The sequence below is a fragment of the Phalacrocorax carbo genome, chromosome 2, assembly GCF_963921805.1.
Source record: "Phalacrocorax carbo chromosome 2, bPhaCar2.1, whole genome shotgun sequence".
NCBI lineage: Eukaryota > Metazoa > Chordata > Aves > Suliformes > Phalacrocoracidae > Phalacrocorax > Phalacrocorax carbo.
The window spans coordinates 153,306,727-153,326,172 of NC_087514.1; the positions used below are offsets into that span (position 1 = coordinate 153,306,727).

General features: G+C 40.6%; 1 protein-coding gene across 2 annotated transcripts; it reads left to right on the plus strand.

Moving 5' to 3' along the window:
* Positions 1–1,165: 1,165 nt before the first annotated feature.
* On the plus strand, positions 1,166–11,114 carry GJD4 (gap junction protein delta 4). 2 transcript variants are annotated; one of them, XM_064444980.1, is made up of 3 exons: positions 1,166–1,563; positions 3,940–4,075; positions 7,421–11,114. In XM_064444980.1, the coding sequence occupies exons 2-3, from the start codon at positions 4,012–4,014 to the stop codon at positions 8,605–8,607; spliced, it is 1,251 nt and encodes a 416-aa protein (XP_064301050.1). In that variant the 5' UTR covers positions 1,166–1,563; positions 3,940–4,011; the 3' UTR covers positions 8,608–11,114. The 2 variants fall into 2 exon arrangements, with proteins under 2 accessions (XP_064301050.1, XP_064301049.1); XM_064444979.1 differs by lacking the exon at positions 1,166–1,563 and adding an exon at positions 2,922–3,725.
* Positions 11,115–19,446: the final 8,332 nt, after the last annotated feature.

Sequence of the window (19,446 nt, forward strand, 5' to 3'; positions counted from 1 at the left end):
TAATCAGCCAAAGAACCTGGACTGAAATGCCAGACCCCGCTTCTGTATTAAGGAAGCTGCTATGCTGATTCATTTTGCCTTACTGTTAATGAAATTGGTAGAGGGATGCTGATTTATTGTCAGGTGCTATGTAGGGTGCAATCTCTTGTAGTAACTCCCACTGCACTGCACTTACATGTCATTAGTGTAGGTGTTGATTGGGTAAGAAAGACAGGTGTGGTTGGGATTTGCTGTACCAGAGGAATGCCTCTAGCTATTATGATTTTTTTTGGCTTGCAGTATAGACTGTGGCACCCTGAAGGTGACTGATTTGCTCCTGGATTGGGAAGCCCTGAATTGGCTTCAACCTAACTGTACCTCCCCTCTGGATGTCATTCTGAGCCAAGGTCTGCGTGAAGTGTCTTTGCTGGGCGTTGCGCCAGTTAACCCTGGTCTTAGCTTAGGGACGCAACACAGGTCCACAGGGAAATGCGGTTCCACTAGTTCAGAAAGTTTCAGTGGGTCACTCCAGTGCGGGAGTCACATCTGTGAATTTTTGTAGGATCAAGCCCTGGATCTGTGCTAAGGGGTTAGAAATGTGGACAGCAGTTGTGAATTTCAAAATAGATTTAATTACATCTTCTTATGTTTCATTGTTGGTCTCTGAAGGTTTTCCAGTGGCTTTTAGGAACCCTTCTAAAATCAGACATGATGGGATACTGCTAGATTTCAAATTTTGGCTTTACCCAAAACCATGTCCGTGTTTTCTACCTGTCTTTCTTATTTAACTAGAATTCAGGGCAAGTTCTCAAATTTGACAACTGAACTTTATTATAGCCTGGGAATGGTTTTCTGTGAGAGTCTAGTACTGGAGCATGTAGGGAAGGATGGGGCTGTGCACCACCACATGGCCACCCCCTGATGTGGAAGATGGTGCCATGCCAACTGGTGGCACTGTGGAGCAGGAGTCCCTCTGGTACTATACATGTGTCTGTGATACTGGTCTCCCTATTTACTTACAGCCTTTAGAGACAGACGGTATGTCCCAGACATACAGGGAACAGCTAAATATAAATAGTAAACAAGGAGAATTGTATGCTGACTATCTTCAGGTACAATATTGAGTATCTTCAGATGGGAACCCTGGTGTGAAAGATGGTACTAAGGTAAGGGATGAAAACTACAGTTGAAGTTTTTGCACAGACCAAACACTTGATAACAACCACCGCATCCCATAGCCCAAAGCTGGACTGATGACAGGGACTTGTAGAGCAAAGCAGGCCAGTGGACTGAGTTTTTGTCCTTCTGCAGACACATTGGTGCTTCAAAGGCAGGTTCTGCCACTGCAGTGCCCGTGAGGGCTCTGCCCTGACGTTGGCAGTGTTTATGTTCCCTGCCTTTCTTTGACCAAAATGCTCCAGATCACAGCCAAAAGAAGCCTCCAGGTGCAATAAATTCAAGTTGGCTCTGAGGGGTCCTGGATGGCTAGGCAGACTGGGTCTCTTCCCAGTCTGAACTTGTGAAGAGGACACACCACCAAAAGGAGAACTGTCAGACTGAAGTAAGATGAGCTGTCTGGAAAAGGTAAAATAAAAAAAGCTGAAGTTGTCCGTAAAACCTAAAATAGAATTTAGGCTTTCTGATGTAAAGCCAGCCCTAAGTTAGGCTGATGAGTTAGGCTAAGGTGAGTCTGGAGGGTAAAGTTGTTTGCTTTCTTTTTGAAGAAAATGGGCCGTCCTACCCCAGCGCATCCATGCTGAGGGATCAGGTGGTGTCACCTGGTGTAGTCCGGCAGGCGACAGTTTGGGGGCTTAAATCCCTAGCTGTTATCCTTATTTCACAAATGGTAGAGGTCTCACAGCAACGATGAGCAAGGATATTTTAACTGAGAATATTGACAGAAACAATTTATAGTCTATTGTGTGGATGCAGCTGCTGAACATTCCTACCCTGCCACCATCTTGGCATTCCTGACTCTATTTTTGACAAAGGATGTTTAACCAGGAATACCTTCATATCTCATGATAATTTATATCTTGGCCATTTGCATATTTTCTCTGTTCCCTTCCTCCAGCTTTCCTTCCCATACTACTCCTCACACACACACCTTGAGGGGGGGGAAATGAAGCTAAAACCATCATCACATACTGTAAATACAATTCAGTAACAGAATGAATAGTTGATTAGAAAATATTTTACATAATTCTGAAAGCAGGAAACCTCCTGTATTTACTACTGCAGTTAAAAATCTTTTTATGCACTTAATGGATATAGAGTTCCACCGTGGTTTTAAGTGCCGTCCTTTCAAACTCCACTTTTAGGGTTTCCTTAGGATAGGTCTCCCTACAGAAAGGATGCTCAGTGTGTTTGGCTGAGGCATTGCACTCCTTGTGAGCAGAGAGCTGGGAGAAACAGTCTTTATACAGTCACATTTTAGTTTATTAAATGATTAGTTTTACCTTTGTTCCAGGTAAGACATGTTCAGTCCTAACCTTAGCCTTGTCACACTGACCGTAAGTAACTCATGCAGTATCAGCACATGGGTCCCTGTCTGAGCTGGCTCACCCTGCTCCCCCAGGAGCAGAGTCGTGGGCTGAAGCGCGTGAGCTGGGTGGCAGTGACAAACCTGTGCCTGGGCTGCTGGCAGCCCTCGGGTGTCAGGTTGTCACGACATCACTTTTCTCCCTTGATATATCACACGCTGAAGCCTTTTTTTTTTTTTTTTTTTTTTTTGCTGTTTTTCTAGTTACTGATACCATTTCCTGACAATAAGGGTCCATATTATGTTTGCCCCTAATACAGCACAGACTAAAAGGACAGAGTAACATGCCATAAGTAGTTGAACAGTGGGTAGAAAATGGTAGTAGATTATTTCCCCAAGAGAATTGGTTACGGTGAGAGTGAGGAAAGGAAAACGGAGTCTTATTTCCAACCATGTTTTTTTCCTGGGGTACAGCACATTCTCACAATGTCAAAGGCATGCTGTGCAATTGCACCTAGCAATCAAGGAGCATGCAACCCGCGGGGCATCCTGCTCTGAGGAGACAGCTCGCTCCATCATTGCTGGCTTGCTGGGCTTTCAGGTTGCTGGGCAATCAGCCCTAGGATCTTTTGAGTGATGTCCAGAGTACCAAGCAGTTTAGGCAGAAAGAACTGGTATAAATTAAAAGTGATTTGTGGCATCTTGAAAACCAGACTATTTTATTTTATTTTATTTTATTTTATTTTATTTTATTTTATTTTATTTTATTTTATTTTATTTTATTTTATTTTATTTTATTTCAAATGCTTCCCCTGTTTTTCATCATGCCTGCACAGAGGCTCAGCCTGCTGCCTGGCTCAGCACACAGGAGAAAATTCGATGCAGCTGTGATTGACAAGGCCATGATGTCCTGTCAGGGAGGCTGTGTTTTAGAAATAAAATTGCTTTGGGAAATTGCAATGGGATAGCTTCCAGTGAACTAAACTGAAAGTGCCTTTCAAATATAGAGATGCTCATCCTTTTCTATCCCCTTTCCATCTATTACCCATCTGCAGTTCTTGTGGGGAGACAGAGAGGTCTCTGTTATTTCCTGGTTTGCGCTTTTCTTCCCTCTCTCCCTTCTCCTTGTCTTTCACCACTGAAATATCTCAGCAATGCCAGGAGGCTGGTATGCCCCGGGAGGGTAAGAATAGCCTACAATGGCAGAGATCACTCCTGTTGTTCGTCCATTTGCAGTTGTCTGGACAGAGGATCCACACAAGAGGTAGGAGCAATTGGATCTGAGAAGCTAGAGCTTTTGCAAGCCAAACTGTTAAAGCCTTAAGAAGATTTCTTCCAACATCCAAAACTAACAGTCCTGTTCAAATCATCAAAATAATCCTTCATCAACACATTGCTGTGGCCGGGTTTCTCATTTCCATCCTTGACCCTTCCCAAAAAGTTTTACTTTTTTTTTCTCTCCTTTCTTCCCTGTCTAGGTCTAACCTCCCTTGGAAATGATAAAATTGTTAGGACATCAGGAGCTGGAAGTGTTGTGAGCCTGTTCAAACATGGAGCGCTGGGACTCACTGGGATTTTTGATTGTCACACTCAACTATAATGTGACTATTGTAGGTAAGTACTTCAAAACAGCTGTCTCCTTTCTTTTGCTGCTCCGTATCCTGAAGCCACCCAAGTGTCCTACTGATAAGCAACTTTAATTTCCAGCTATGCCTCTGTGATCCGTACAGTAAGAAGTTGTTATTTAGATATGTGATATGAGTAGTTAATGTATTTCTTTTCATGTTAAACAGATTCCTACTCCCTCTCTGATCGATATTTTCTGAACTTCATGTAAAATATTCTGGCAAGGTTTCCAAATTTGGCTCTTCTTGGTGCCTGAGCTTCCAGTCAGCTCTAATGGCTGTTGTAGGGATCATGCTGAAAACACACAGAAGTAACGCTTTATTTATACCGCAAAAAGTGAATGGCAGAATGTATGCAATAGCTTTAGTGACAAATTAAAAAGTTTAAAGGAGGGGGAAAACCTACTCTTTTTTACAGGAAGAAGTTTGTTGTTTATTACCATTATCATTAATTACCATTGCTTTTAATTCTTTATTTTTATAAATGAAGAAACTTCACTTGCATTAAAAAAAAACCCCAAACAAAATAGTTGGTTTTTCCTCAGCTAACAGTCACCTGAATGCTTCTATTTTTTTTTCTTCTTATTTAAATATGACACTGTTCCTTTTTCATGGGCTATTTTGAGGCAGTGTGAGCCAGGGGAAAACTTTCAGTGGTCTTTCAAAGACCCTTCACCTCCAGTCATGGACAGTTGCTGTAGTTTGTGCTGTGCATTGCAGGGAGTATTGAATTAAGCCGCAGGGGGGTCGCTGAAGGGGCTTGTTCTAGTATGTTTAATCAAGATTGAGTCATTAGGGATGGTGATGCGTGAAGGGGTTATCTCTAAAATGTATGTCATACTAAACTACTTCCTAAGGAGCCATTGATTTTTCTTAAGCAGCACTCCCTATTGTACATGTTCTAATTAAAAATTGATAGTGAAATAGCATGTAGTATTTTGAGCTTAATTAACTAATGTGCTTTGAATAGTCTGAGGCCCTCACAGGGAAAAAGTGCTACCTAAGTATGAAACATTCCTTGCTAAAGATGACTGATTCTGTACAGCTGGTGTTTTCTAGTGACCCACACTATGTTGAAAAGAGAGTAGCAGTACAGCCTGTCACCAAAATGCAGGAAGCTGAAAACACAGCAAAACACCACTAAGGTTCAGGTGGTTAAAGGTAAAGCGGAAAGGCCTCAATTTATTTATGGTTAGATAATATATTATTTTGCCAGGAGCAGCAGGTTTCTGTGATGATCTGTCATTAGCTTATATATCCTTAACTTTTTTCCAGCTGAAGTTTTTCCTCTTCAGAGTGCAGTTTTACTGCCCATAAGCCCATAATCAGTCTAGTACCGACTACAAATGGTTTATATGGGGCATTGAAACTGCATGTTCAGTACAATAATAGATATCATACAACATTGCAGAAATATTTTAATATTTAAAATTCTCGCCAACTAGAGGGAAACAGCTTTATGGGAAATAGAAAAGAACGTTGTTCAAGACAATACCTGTAAATAATTGTATATGTTATAGAAAAAATGCTTTGGGACCTGGACTTTTAAAAAGCCTTTAGAATATATATTGGTGTTATTTCACAGTGCCTTTAAAACCTTGTGTGCATGTGAGATGTGCAATCACTATTAATGACTTGAGGTTTTCAGTGCATTTCTCAACCGTTAACTCCATATAACAGTATAACATGCTTCTTTTTATTCACTGAGTCTTGCTGTTTGTCTATCCATGGTTACAACTGTTTTCTTAACCATTTCTTAAAGCACAGAATTAATCTTATCACTCTTTCCCATTTTGTTTTTTCTTTCTTTTTGTTCCTAAGTGTTGGGTTTTTTTTTTCTCTTCTCTTGGTATGTTTTAAAAATATGTGAAATTAAAGCAGGGGATTATTAAATTAAGTTACGTTTTCACAAACTGTATAGCGAACCAGTGATAGTGACAGGACCAAAAAGGAAACTTGAGAAATTCAAGTGCTAAACTTAACTCCAGGTGTTGAATTTTTCCACATGTTTGTACAGAATATATTTTTAATTTTTGACAATATAACTGTATATGTTATATTAGATGTACGTACATGTATACGTAGGCCTTCCTATCCTGCCCAGAAAAAGGATTTCTTTTTTCTTTTTTCTTTTCTTTTCTTTTCTTTTCTTTTCTTTTCTTTTCTTTTCTTTTCTTTTCTTTTCTTTTCTTTTCTTTTCTTTTCTTTTCTTTTCTTTTCTTTTCTTTTCTTTTCTTTTCTTTTCTTTTCTTTTCTTTTCTTTTCTTTTCTTTTCTTTTCTTTTCTTTTCTTTTCTTTTCTATAGATAACTTTGTCAGTAATACAGCAGTGTGTATAACTTTACTAAAAACTTTTAGTAAAACCTGCCCCACCCAAAAGTCCTCCAAGCAGCTCTCGTTCAAAAGATATGATATGTAGGGTACCAATGCCTGATCTTTCACTGGAATAAGGATAAGTCCTGATCTTTCCCACCAAAGTGCATGAGATGAAGCCCTGCCTAAAGCAATCGGGGAAATTCAGGGAAAGAACAAATAAGCAGTGTACGAAAATGCCAAACCCATAAGGCTTCACTTGGTGTTGGTATCAAGACAGAAAGGAGCTTTTGGTCTGAATGGGAAGAGAAGCTGCGCACCACAGTGAATGAAGGTTGGAAGACATGGTCAAGATAGGGCAACCAAAGAAGTAGCAGAGAGAAATGACTGGGGCACACATGTGCACACACAATTGTACATTTGTAGAGCATTTTGCATAAGTTTGCTAATAGCACCTGCTAACTAGCTTGCTAGTAAATACCAGTCTAGATGCAATAAAGAGAATTTGTTGGCTACAGTAATCTTTACATATGATTTCATGGCCAAGGCCAAGAACAAATACTATGTCATGGGAAAATCTTTTGTATCTAGAAGTGTTTCATACTATGTTAGCTGATCTATATTACTGAAATAGGACAAAATTCAGGTGCAGAGGTATGAAACCAAGAGCAAGGAAGAACTAAGTGAAATGGGACTATTCGCTCAATTGTGAACTCTTTTTATCGGATTTGGACATATTCAGAGTGTTTTCATTAGGCTGAAGTTTCAGTTGGCATGGCTTATTGTGTGTCAAACCCCTACACTACTGAGTCTAGATGAAGGTTATGGAATGCGTCAGCTAACACATTTTCGTACAAGTTTCAGTCCCACTCAAAACAAAGACAAAGAGGAGCTTTTAAGAGGGGCAACTGATTAGAGAGGCCGTTTCTTCAAATGTCTTTTTTATAGAGAGATCATCACTACATTACCTGCCTTCCTTTCCTTCTCAGTGCTCTGACTCTTTTTCTTACCTTCTCTTCTAGGAAAGATCTGGCTAATGTTAATAATTCTGCTGCGAATGGCAGTGGTAGTATTAGCAGGTTATCCACTCTATCAAGACGAGCAGGAGCGCTTCGTCTGCAACACCCTGCAACCAGGATGCTCCAACGTTTGCTATGACTTGTTCTCTCCAGTATCTCACTTTAGATTCTGGCTCATTCAAACTGTGTCTATCCTGCTGCCTTATGCTGCGTTCAGCATTTATGTTTTGCACAAGGTAGCTATGTACATTGTAAGAATGCACTGTTTGGTGCATGGATGCAAAGGGAATAAGGGTTTATCAAGCTCCAAAGACCTGAAGGAGCTCTGTAGAAGTGCTGTTGCCAATCGATTAGATTGTGGTGCAGGCAACCTAAGTGTCCTTAATTTTTCTGGGGCGTATGCTGTTCATCTTTTTTTTAGGACACTACTTGAGGCTGCCTTTGCAGCCGTGCAATATTTACTTTTTGGATTTTTTGTTCCTGAGCGCTTTTCCTGCTACCATTCACCTTGTACAAGCACAGTTGATTGTTATATCTCCCGGCCCACTGAGAAATCCATCATGATGATTTTCATCTGGGGGGTCAGCAGTCTATCCTTTCTGCTTAGCCTTGCTGATCTTGTCTGTGCTCTCCGGAGAATGACAGCAAGAAATCAAAAGAACAAGCTGCCCACAAACCTCCACACAGAGGATGAGTGCATTTTAAATCTTCCCCCAGTACAGCATGGTAGCTCTTCTCCCCCTCAAAATCAAAACTGTCCAGTATCAAAAAGCAGCCAGACTAGTGGTGGCTCCTGCTCACTTCTCTCTGAAGAGGAAGAAGAGGCTGTTCTTCATCCTGAAGTGGTCTTTCACCAAACTGCCAGCACTAACCTTAACAGCAACAGCAATAAGCCCTGTGTATCAGGAGATCTTGCTGTTAAGCAAGATAGCACTGAAGAACCCTTGTGTGCTGGTGACCACCAAGGAACTACATGCAGGCAAGTAAGACCCATGCTTCAGCAAGACTTCATTAAAGATACTGCCCTGACTCTAAGACCTCAGATCAAGTCTCATCTTGGAGTTTCTTCCTGTGTAGTTCAGAGCAAGCTTTTAGGATACTACCCTTCAGCTGAGCTAAAAAACCCTGATGCACAATCAAATTATAGTAGTACTAGTTGTTTGAGGTCCAAAAAGTCAGAATGGGTATAGGGCCAGTGAACACTACCCTATGAACCTGGCAGGACAAATCATTGCATCACTGAGGATGTTTCAGATAATTTCAACTGTGGTTGTGCTGCAGCGACACTCTGCTATGCTGTGTTCCTCCATTGAAGAGGAAGCAAAAACCTCAGAAACAAGTTTGAAGGATATTACATTAAGGGAACTGTTATTTGGAAAATGTAACATCTTTATGTTTTTCTGAGTGCAAGTGACTTTAAAATGCTGTGGAGTGTCACTGATGAGAGTGACCTGGTTTTCCAGGAGTACGTGTGAACACTTGTTTACCCTAACCTAGTTTTATCACAAAGGATTAAGTTGAGGAAAGATGTGACTTTTAAACACAATTGTACATTGTCTGCTGTCAGAAGGTTAATTTGTCTCCTCATACTAAATTCTCGAAGTCCAAGTTAAGCAAGGGTATTCAAGCAATAAAAATAGTGAATAAAATAAAAATATATGTTTTGTAGCAAAGTGTTAATGTGTAAAAAAACCCTGGATCTTACTGATTGAAGGCTTATACCCACCCTAGTTAGCAACGCCATGGCAGTACCTTTCTCAGACCCTGAGGTCAGCTGGCACGGTCTGACCATGTCTGAGCTATTCAAATCCAATATAGCCTCCAGAATGGGGTGGCTGCATCCAGACTAGCTGTTGGGAATAGTCCTGTGCTCGACAATTGCTCAGGAGTCGTCTAGGAGATATGAGCCAGAAGGGTGTCAGGGAGTGCTCCAGCAGCTCGGCAGTGCAGGGGACTGAGCTCCAGTGCCCATGCTCTCGCACTGCTGACAGTGCACTGGTGTAGGTGTGCTACTGACATGTCTACAGGGTGTTATGTGTCTCAAACTGAAATAGTCACACTAGGCTCTTGATTTCAGTAGGGGGAATGAATCACCTGACCTGTTTTAGGCATCTCTGAAGGTAAGATGAGTCAATTCCTACATATACCTGTTTCTCCCACAGTGTGGTTATCTCCGACCTGGGCTTAGGGAAAATTATTTCTATCCTGAAAGAAGGATATAGTGGCAATGTCTGTATCAGAGTGCTCACCCTCTTTGTCTGACAGACTTCTAATGCTAATCATTTGAAAATGTTCCTAATTGAGTGAATCACAGAAGATTTTATTACTGTCATGCTTTGTGCTTTCCTTCAGTATTAATTCTCTTGCAGTTACATAAGCGTGGTCCATCACTGAAGCACAGCAATGTTTGAGCTGAAGTATCAAAAAGCTTCTTTTAGCTACAAGTCAGTGGGGGTTGAAGGTTGCATACACCTGCAGATCATCAGTGGGAGTGGATGTGGAGAAGCATGTTCTCAGGGAAATGTACTGGTGGTAGTGCCTTACAAAACAGTTTATTGAAAGAGTGGCAAGAGCTGGTATTTGTAGATGCTGCTTGGAGCTGGAGTAGTTCCCTCTCCATTTAGACCCATGCAAAGGAGAAAACAGACACAGATCCAGCCTTGTTCTTACTGTGCCATATAACAACTTTCTGTAATGACTTAATGGCTGGCTCCTTTGTGCAGAACATCAAGGGACAACAGCTTTCACATTGCTCTTTTTTCTCCTGTGGGTGCACAAGTCTTTAAGACAGTTTGGCTCATAATGTCTATGTATCATTTCTTACATATGCAACATAAAGACTAGATCTTAATTATCCCTCATCCCCTCAAAAATTAGGTAGCATAATAGATAGACAGACTGCTCTTTGGATTGGGGGGCAGAATTTACTTCTGCCTGTGAAGTACTTTGGGATCCTGAGGTATGCTACAGAAGTTTTTAATTACTACCTTCTAAGTAAAGTTTTCCTCTCTATTAGCTCTGTTTGTTTCTTTTATCATGCATGCTGCTTGTATGATTTGTCATTTCCAGGGTAGGAGCAGCATTAATTATTAAACTTATCACAGCAGAAAAACATTAAATATTTAAACTTTTCATCCTCCAAAGCCTCTTTAATGGTGTCTGTGCACACATAGCATGACAAAACATTGCAACACTGAAACTTTTTGTGATTCATTGCATCTTCTCAGCTGCGAGAAGGAATGTAAGGAACAAATGTGGATTCAGTATATTCGATTGAGTACATCCCTCAGTGTGAGATATAAATAGGGTAGGATAAATAATGTGTTGTGGCTGGACAGAGTTTGCTTTTTTGTGTCTCTAGCTAGACATCCTTTAATGACTAAGGACCCTTATTTCAAATCAAAAAGGTACTGTTTTTGTCTGAAATGGAAAATGAAATTACTGATCTTCTTCCTTATTCTGTTTGTGGTTTCTTGTTGTGAAATTGTGGCCTTTGGTTTGTGTCACTCAGCTGGAACAATACATAAGCTACATATATTGCTTATCCAGTCTTGTGTGGTACTGAACACAAGACTACACAGAAAGGAATTGAATTCCCTGAAAATAAGAGTTGGAACTGATCAGGAAATCTGTGATAAAACAGTTTTCACACAGAAAATAAAATTTGCATTAAAAAATTATAAAATGCCTAAAAAAATGTTGTTTTCTTAGTATCTTCAACTGCATCATAGCACTTCTCTTGCTAAAAAAGTATCTGCTAGGCTGCTGGGAACCCAGCATTGCCACATTTTTCCATGCAGCCAAAACAAGTATCACTGGGAGTTTCTTCAGTATCACCATGATGTAAAGAAAACAGGAAAATATTTTTTTTACCCCCAAATAAGATAGATTTAAAAAATTTTTTTTCTAAAAATTTTTTTTCATTTATTTTGTTTTGTTTCAGTTTTGGAATATGTTTTTTGATAACAAAATAGAAGCCAAACATCAAGTTTCAATCAGTTATAATCACTTTCTCCTCTTTCCTCACACTCTAGGTTGGGTCACTTTGATTTACTCTCATCAGCATAATGGAAAGCTGCGACTCTCTCTTCTTTTGTGAAATACACTGCAGACAGGTTCCTAGGGAATGCATAATTTCCCATTAGCAGCAGTTGTTCTCCATGAATCTCTCAGTTCAGACCAGAATAAGTATTAAATCTGAAGTTAACAATGTAGAGAGATCCTTAGTGTATTCTTTCAAGTTATTAAAATTATCTGCCCTTATGTGATACATTGTTATTGCAGTGATTATCTTTCTAGAAGGGATCATTAAAGAGGATATTAATTGCACATTATTTTATTTTAATGTCATGATTACAAAGAGGAACAGATAAATTATTACTGCTTGTAGTATTTGAGGGTAATAAAGAAATGCATCTCCAAAAATAGGGAAGTAGAGTAGTTGAAAAGGCTGTTCTTTAACTTGTCTTTTGTACTTCTTTTAATAGCCTGATGTTCGACTGATAGAGAAGTAATTTTACAATGTAATGCTCTTACATTGTAATTGAGTTGCTAAAATGTTCTGCAAATTAGATGGTCTCTGTTCAAAGTCACAGCACGAACTCTTGGCTTGTGATGCACAGCAATGCCAGTTCTGAAAAATGAATTAACCAAGGCAGAAATCTGATCAGAAAGTATGAACTGTATCTCTACAATTAAAATTATGCAGCATCCATGTAGCTAGATTACAATCACAGTCTACTTCACTAGCTTTTGCCTTCTCCCACTTTGCCTTCTGTTTTCTTCCATTTGGGTTTGACAGGCAGGATGTCCCAGGCCATCTCCACAGCTATAATTTAATTATGGGAGTACACATACAGTGCTAACTCCAAGGACTGTTCTATGATGCTGTGCCATTCACAATGAGGAAATGCCAGGACAGAGAGAGCTGTTTCTAATTCAGGCCCTGCAGCTAACACTTTAGGTTGGATAGTGGATTAGCTTTGAAAAGCTTGCACTGATGAACAATTTACTGAATGAAGATGATGGCAGATTCTGATCTTTTCTTTAGAAATTGGAGTTTATATATGGTGCACTCAAGAAAGATGGAGGATTTGGCATCAGCAATCAGAAGTCAGTCCTTTCACTTCTGGCTTCTCTATGTGTGTAACATTTATTTTGCCTGTGAGACTTTAGCCATCACACACCAGAGTGTGTTTGGGGATTTTCTTTCACTGAACATGTTACTTTTGGCACAGAAATAACAATAATGGAAAGAAATAGAAGGTTTTGACCTAGAAGAATGAATTTTTGTATTTTCCTGTGTGATTTCCTGCCTTTTCCTTGTACTGAAGATAGGCAACATTTTTAAATTTTTTTTTTTAAAGAGAAACCAGGATAAGATGGTTTTAGTGCCCCACTAGGTTTGTTAAGCAATGCCTTCCTTGTCCTGAAAAATTAGACACCCACTCAGACACCCACTCCTTTGTTCATTTCTCTAGCAGTCAGTGTGAGTGATTCTTACTTCTGACAGACCATAGACAGTGCAATTAGCCCCTTCTTTCTGGTACCTGCTTTTTCCTAAAGCTCTGTGCTATCCTTGAAGGCCTAGTAGAGATATTCAAATGTAGGCAGATGAGCAACTCGTGTATGCCTCAGCTAACAAATCCAAGATTTTTTTTCTGCTTCAGCAAGCCTCTTTCTAAAGTATTCTTCTGAAACATAAACATGGAATATCTATAACAGTTTACCAAATGTGATGCATTGACAGATACCTGTTTGTACTGTTTCACCAGAGACTTTCATATATGTCTTGGTGCAGAATCTGGAAAGGACCCTGATCTTTGAATGACTGGAGAAAGCCACAGAATTTGCATTGCAGCCCCAGTCCCATCTCCCACCAGTCACTCAGAACTGATCCCATGGAGCACAAACCCCTGTGAAATTTAAAAAGTGACCCTAAATTAAGGAATGATCTAAAACAGATATTTTTTTGGGGGTAATGCAAATGGATAGATAGAGGTGGTAACAATTATCCACCTCATGGCCTGGAGCTATGTGAAACACAGCGCTATTTCAATTTAGAAGAAATCCATCTCAATTTTCAGAGTCTATAGCAAAAATGGTACCAGTGTGATTTAAACTTGGCAGCTGACATTTCATTCCTCCTCAGGACAGTACTTCTCACACCAAAAAAAAAAGGGGTTAATTAAAGCATCCAAACAGTTGGTTTATTCTTATATGGGATTCCTAAAATAATCCTAGAGGGCTCACTGTCAGAAAGAATTTGGCTCAGCAGACTTTAGGTTTTGAGAAATTTTGCTGGTATAACCCAAAGACCCTACAAATTAAAGATAAAGGATTCAGCAAAACTTTTAGGCTGTCCACTTCTGTTGAAATGCTTGTTGATACCAGTGGGTAATAATCTTGTGTGGGACCTGGGTCCAGCCTACCAGAATCTGGGCACCAGCTAACTTTAAATATTGTCCCACACTGCTTCTGACACCAAGTTCTATACAAATTTTGCCCTGGTTTTGGATTGTATGCATAGTCATCATAAGAACAGTTCAGCTGCGGCACCAAAATACAACTTTCAGGACTTTTCAGTCCCTACAGAACTTCCCAGAGCTTCCCACTGCATCCCTGCAGGCAGCCTGTAGGCCCCTGCCCATAGAGACTGAACACCTTGAGCATGGAGTGCTTCTCCTGTTGATACATGAGAAATTAGTCGATTAGTTGAAACAAATCCTATGCTACAGGGTTATACTGATAAACTGTTGCAAAGCTAAGGTCACCTTGCAGAGCAACCCTGTAGTAGACATGTAATACAATTGCAAGCACACCTGTGTCTGCAAAGTTAGCTATGGATAAATTTATTTAGACTGGAGAATCAGCAGGATCTTCCCTGAAACTGGATTACATAAAGATTACCATGAGGGTGCCTCAGTCAGCACCTGACAGAGGACCTCATCTACCATCTCATGAGGACTGAGCTCCCTTGGAATCTTCCCTGCAGTTTGGCACACCACCATGCAATGTGCATGATAAGTGTTTGCAGGAATTAGTTTGTAAAGAGAAAGCACTAGTGAGTGCTACTCCAGCTACTTCCAGTTTTGCCAGTCTCTTTATACTCTGCCTCAGCAGCAGGTGGGGTCTTATGGTATGGAAGACTGGTTTTTTTCTACTGCAACAGCTGCACCCCGCACGGGGCTGGCCCAGTTTCCAGCACATATCTCAAAAAGCAGCAAGGTACAGCTTCCACCACCCACCCTGGAGTACCACTTCCACCATTTTCAGGATCTTCGGCAAAGTGTGTTTCCAAAAATGAAGCAGAACTTGTTTACCAGACTGCCTGTGTTGCTGTACTAGTTGTATCCAACTGTGTCTGCCTTTACTTTCCAGCCTACCAGCAGAAGCTAGCGAGTGCCTGAAGAAGCAGGATCCTGGTATGAAAGATGACCCAGGAACAGGGAAAATTTGGTGATAAACATGGGCTGCATATGGAGTATTCCCTCTTGCTGTCTTCCCCCTCTTTGACTGCCTTGACTCCTTTCTCCTGCATTGCACTAGTGTGCCAGGATGAGATGAGCGTCCTTGAGGCAAGCAATGGAAGACAAGTATGGGCCCTATCCACTTCCCGGCTCTTCCAGCCCCCTCCAGCTTTGTCACAGGCCAGCCCATGTGTACCCTGGTCTAGTACCCTGTACACCCCAACCCATGGTAAGTCAGTCTGTTTTCCAGAAGGGATTTCAGCACCTTGCTTTGGTGTCGCCTTGGCAGTAGTTCTTACCCTGGCAATGTTTTCTGTCTGTCCAGAGCTGTCTCTTAGTGCCCTTCATGTTTGCCTGAGCTCAACTGGTTATTTTGGGGAAGGTGGTTCCCATTTGTACCTCAGTACCTGGTAATTTGAAGTGACTGTCACCAAGAGGGTTGGTAGTGGTGATGAAATGTAGCGTGGGTCACAGTAAACTGTGAGGAAAAGCAGCTCTGCATGCAGCCATAGGCCTTCTGCAGACCGGGGGTGCCTTAAATTGGCTTAATTGGCCACGATTATATCTGAGAGAAAAAACTTTGTAAAAGCTTCTTTAGACAGTTGATACAAACTTGGGCATGGGCCAAGAAGCTTTACTGGCAGAAAACCTTACTGGAGACAGGTCTGTAAACATGATTGTGTTTTTGAAAGCTCTTTTTTACAGGCTTTCCTATTAGAACTAGTTTGCCTTGCCATTAGGTCTGTGTCAGCTGTGCGAGTGCTTAGGCAGGCAGCTGTCAATCTTGCTTTGGAGACTGATGTTAAAGAACAGAGAGAAAGTTGTCCTTCTTTTGAAGATTTTTGTATTATTTAGGTCCACACACATGGTGGTGTTAGTCTGAAGAGGTCTATAGCTGGGAAGACTTTTTATTACTTTGACTATTTTTCTTTAAAAAAAAAAAATAAATGTGGCTCGTTGTCAGGTGCCAAGTTCCCTTATACCCTGCCCTAGTGCACACCAGGAGACAGAGCCCCATCTGTCAAACGCCCACTGAAGGCCATGAGGAACCGAGAACTTGTGGGTGTTTCTCAGAGAGTGCTTCCTCATGGCTGACAGTCCAGTGTGAGTAAGGACAGGAAGTTTTACAGCCCACAGATCTGGTACGCATCCAAGACTGGTCCCTCATTGCCTGCCTTCTTCCCTCTGCCATAAGATGTTGGTGAGTTGGGGTTGGGCTCACGCAGGGCTTTGAGGGAGGGTAGGGGTCTGCATCCACACTAAGTGCCAGGGCTAGGACAGCTCTCAGACAATGTCTGAAAATGCCAGACTTGGGTATAGGACCCCCATTCCTTGTAGTTCTTTGCTTTTTATCAGTACTTAGCTAGTTTAGTTAATAAAGATTATGTGTGTTTCAGGGAACATTAGGTTGAATCATGTTACTATTTTATTTGAACATATTTGCTGCTCTCTAGAGGAGCTGATGGAACTTGCACGGTTTAAGGATACATGGTTATGCTCTTTAAGCCATCCTAAAATCTGGATAAATGAAAAAAATTCAAGAAAGGAAGCAAACTAAAGTAAACAATAGCCTCCCTAAAATGTTGCCAGGAAATGAAGCAGCAGCAAAATAAATTTTGAAGTAAAGAACATAGAAGTTAATATACTGAAAAGAGGTAGAAGAAAGCACATAGATATCACTACAGGTGAGGGGACTGCCAGAAGAGATGATACTAAAATAACACCTTTTCAATAAGTTATGATTATACTGAATAAATTATTATTATACCAATGAAAGGCCTTTTTAAGACTAACCCCTCCCAAAACTTTAGCAGACCATGTGCAGAGTGCTTTTAAAGGGGTCAAAGAGGCCAGATGAGTGGCTAAGAAACAAACTCTCTATTGATCAATCAAAACTACAAATTGTACCAGCTTGTACAAAAACATGACAGAGCCCAGCAAAAAGTGTAAAACTTGAGAAAGCAGCGATTAAAGAATCCACCACCAAGAAAATACTGAAATCTTGCAACAGAGGTGTGACTGGTTATAGAAAGAATCACCAGACTCTCTTGGCAGGGTTCAGCTCAAGATTAAGTCACCTACATTTGGTTGCATATCTGTGAGGTAGGTGTCCAAACTCCCACAAGGAGATCTGGTCAAATCCAGATCTGGTCTCCAATCAGTCGCCCACAGAAGGTACCCTACGTTATTAGAGTTGCCAGAGGGTACCCAAGATATTCACCTGGGGCTTTCAGGCATGACAGAAAATTTCAGCAGCCCCACAATCGTTTGGAGAGGCAGGTAGAAACTGGGTAGGAGTCTCCAGGGCCACCTGGAGCCTATGTCTGGGCAAGTGAATTAAGGCCCACAAGTTTACTTTAGAGGGAACTGGCTTACTTTCCAGGACCACTGACTACATTACTCTATTGACTGCAACAAGACTTTATGTAATAGTTTACCTTTAAAGAAAACATATTTAGATACCTGCTTGCATTTAGATGACTTAGTCTTGAGCTGAACCTCAGCCTTCACCTAAATATGGCACTTGCAAAGTGGGTAAAAAAGAAGAAATGAAAGTATGACTATATATAGAAATATTTAAGCAATGAACACAGCTGGAGAAGTACTACTGTAAAGGATGTTACCTTTCACCAAATGTAATATTGTTTTTGCTCAACAAAAGAGACAGAAAAAACAAAGTCAGGAGAACAGTATTGCTATTGACCTGGAATATCATATGATGTCAAACATCTTCACAGTAGAATTATTTAGGAAAAGAGCAGGAAAAACAAAACCACACCAGTCATACCTTTCATAGATTTTAAAAAGACATCTTGCAAGTCACCATTGCAACAATCTGAAATCTTCTAAAATGCCAAAAGAAAAATTGACACTGAAGTCTAACTTTCACCAGTACAGTCAATATGGCCACCCAGCTGCAGACTGAGCTTTTTTTATTCTTGTGTGTATTCTTGCTAATGACTTAGTCGAGAGAATTGCACAAAGAGAAGCGCTGTAGTTCCACAGGGATATGCTAGGAGATGTAAATACACAGCTGGACCAATGCTTCGATAGAAACAAAAAGATTGTCCAGTGTTGGCAGAGATATATGATCTCTTATTATCAGAAAACACAGCACATCAGAATCTGCCACCTTAGCCGTTGCTTCAAAAGACGAGATATTTAGAGGTAGACACATTGCATTTTAGGACATAGTAAGTAAAAGTTTGTTCTGCCCAGTGTTTGTGACAACTGACTGGAAATGAAAAATGGCAGGAGTTTCTTAAAAGCAATTCTCTTGCTTTTCTCAAAGACAGAATATAATATCACTTAATGTAAAACAACATATCCCTTTTCGTCCAAGAGACTGCCATTAACTATATAATACTTTATAATCAAAATATTCCATAATTTAGTTGGGATTAAACCAGCAGAGGACCTATGAAAATTGCTGTATGAACACTATTCACTTTCAGCTTCCAGAGTTTTTTCACTGTTGGTTTTAGACCTCACAGAAAATTTTACCGAAAAGAATTCTACCCTGAATAATTCTCCGTTACTTTCTTTCAAGACATGCAGAAATATATAGCTTTTTAAATTCTCATCTATCCTATTTTCCCAGAAGAAATCATGTTTGAAAGTAATTCATGAGTTAAACTCTAATTCAGAAAAGCACCCTTGTTCAGGAAAACATTTACGCATACACTTACTTTAAGCATCTTATAAAATCTGACTGAAATCAATAGGACTTTGGCATGCACTTAAATAGTCCTTACCACCCTACATGCTTATGATCCACTTCTATTCAAGAAAGCAATCAAGCACAAGTTTCTGAATCAGGATCTAAAGGTATTCTGTGAAAACCACTTCTATTCCAAGCTCTACTAATAAATTAGGGTTTTTTGTGGTTTTGCTTTTTTTTTTTTTTCATTAAGAACGTATAACGTGAATGTGCTTTGCTTCATTTTAAGCTGCAAAGGCCCATTTTATATACTGCTTGTTAAATCAGATTCTAATGATTCTTTCCCTCATGCAAATCTTTCCTCTCATTCATGGATTGTATTTAAATTCTGCTCAGCTTGCATTCATGATGCCTTGTCAGTGATTTGCATTGCTCTGATGCGTTTGCCCTGGTTGCACCCCTCACTCACTTTGGCTTGAGAACATAGAAGCCGTAAATAACTCTTTAGCTGCTAAAAACAACACACACAATTCTTGTACACTAATGAGCTAGAGGATGGCAGCAATGAAGCTCCTTGTGGGTCTCTGTGGTTTCCTGATCTGACTGTTCCTAACACCCTGCTCCATATCCCAGAGAAGCGTGGGTTTTTTTCCAAATTGTTACAGGCAAGATGTCGCTTACCTAGAGTTTTGCAAAAAAGTACCTTCAGCTGAAAGAAAAATCACAACTGTAAATGAGTTTTCTGCCCAGCGAGTTTGGGGGAAGCAAGGAAGGCAGCGGGCTGCCGCGCGGCTGGTGTCCCCGCGCCGGCGCGGGGCGGCTGCGGCTCCAGACGGCAGCAACGCACGGACCGCGCGCCGCCCCAAGGCTGCGGGCTCGGTAGCTGGACGGGAAACATT

Coding starts and splice junctions, on each gene's coding strand:
- GJD4 (XM_064444980.1), top strand. CDS start 4,012: ATGGAGCGCTGGGACTCACTGGGATTTTTGATTGTCACACTCAACTAT. Junction 4,076..7,420: donor CTATAATGTGACTATTGTAG/GTAAGTACTTCA, acceptor CTTCTCTTCTAG/GAAAGATCTGGCTAATGTTA.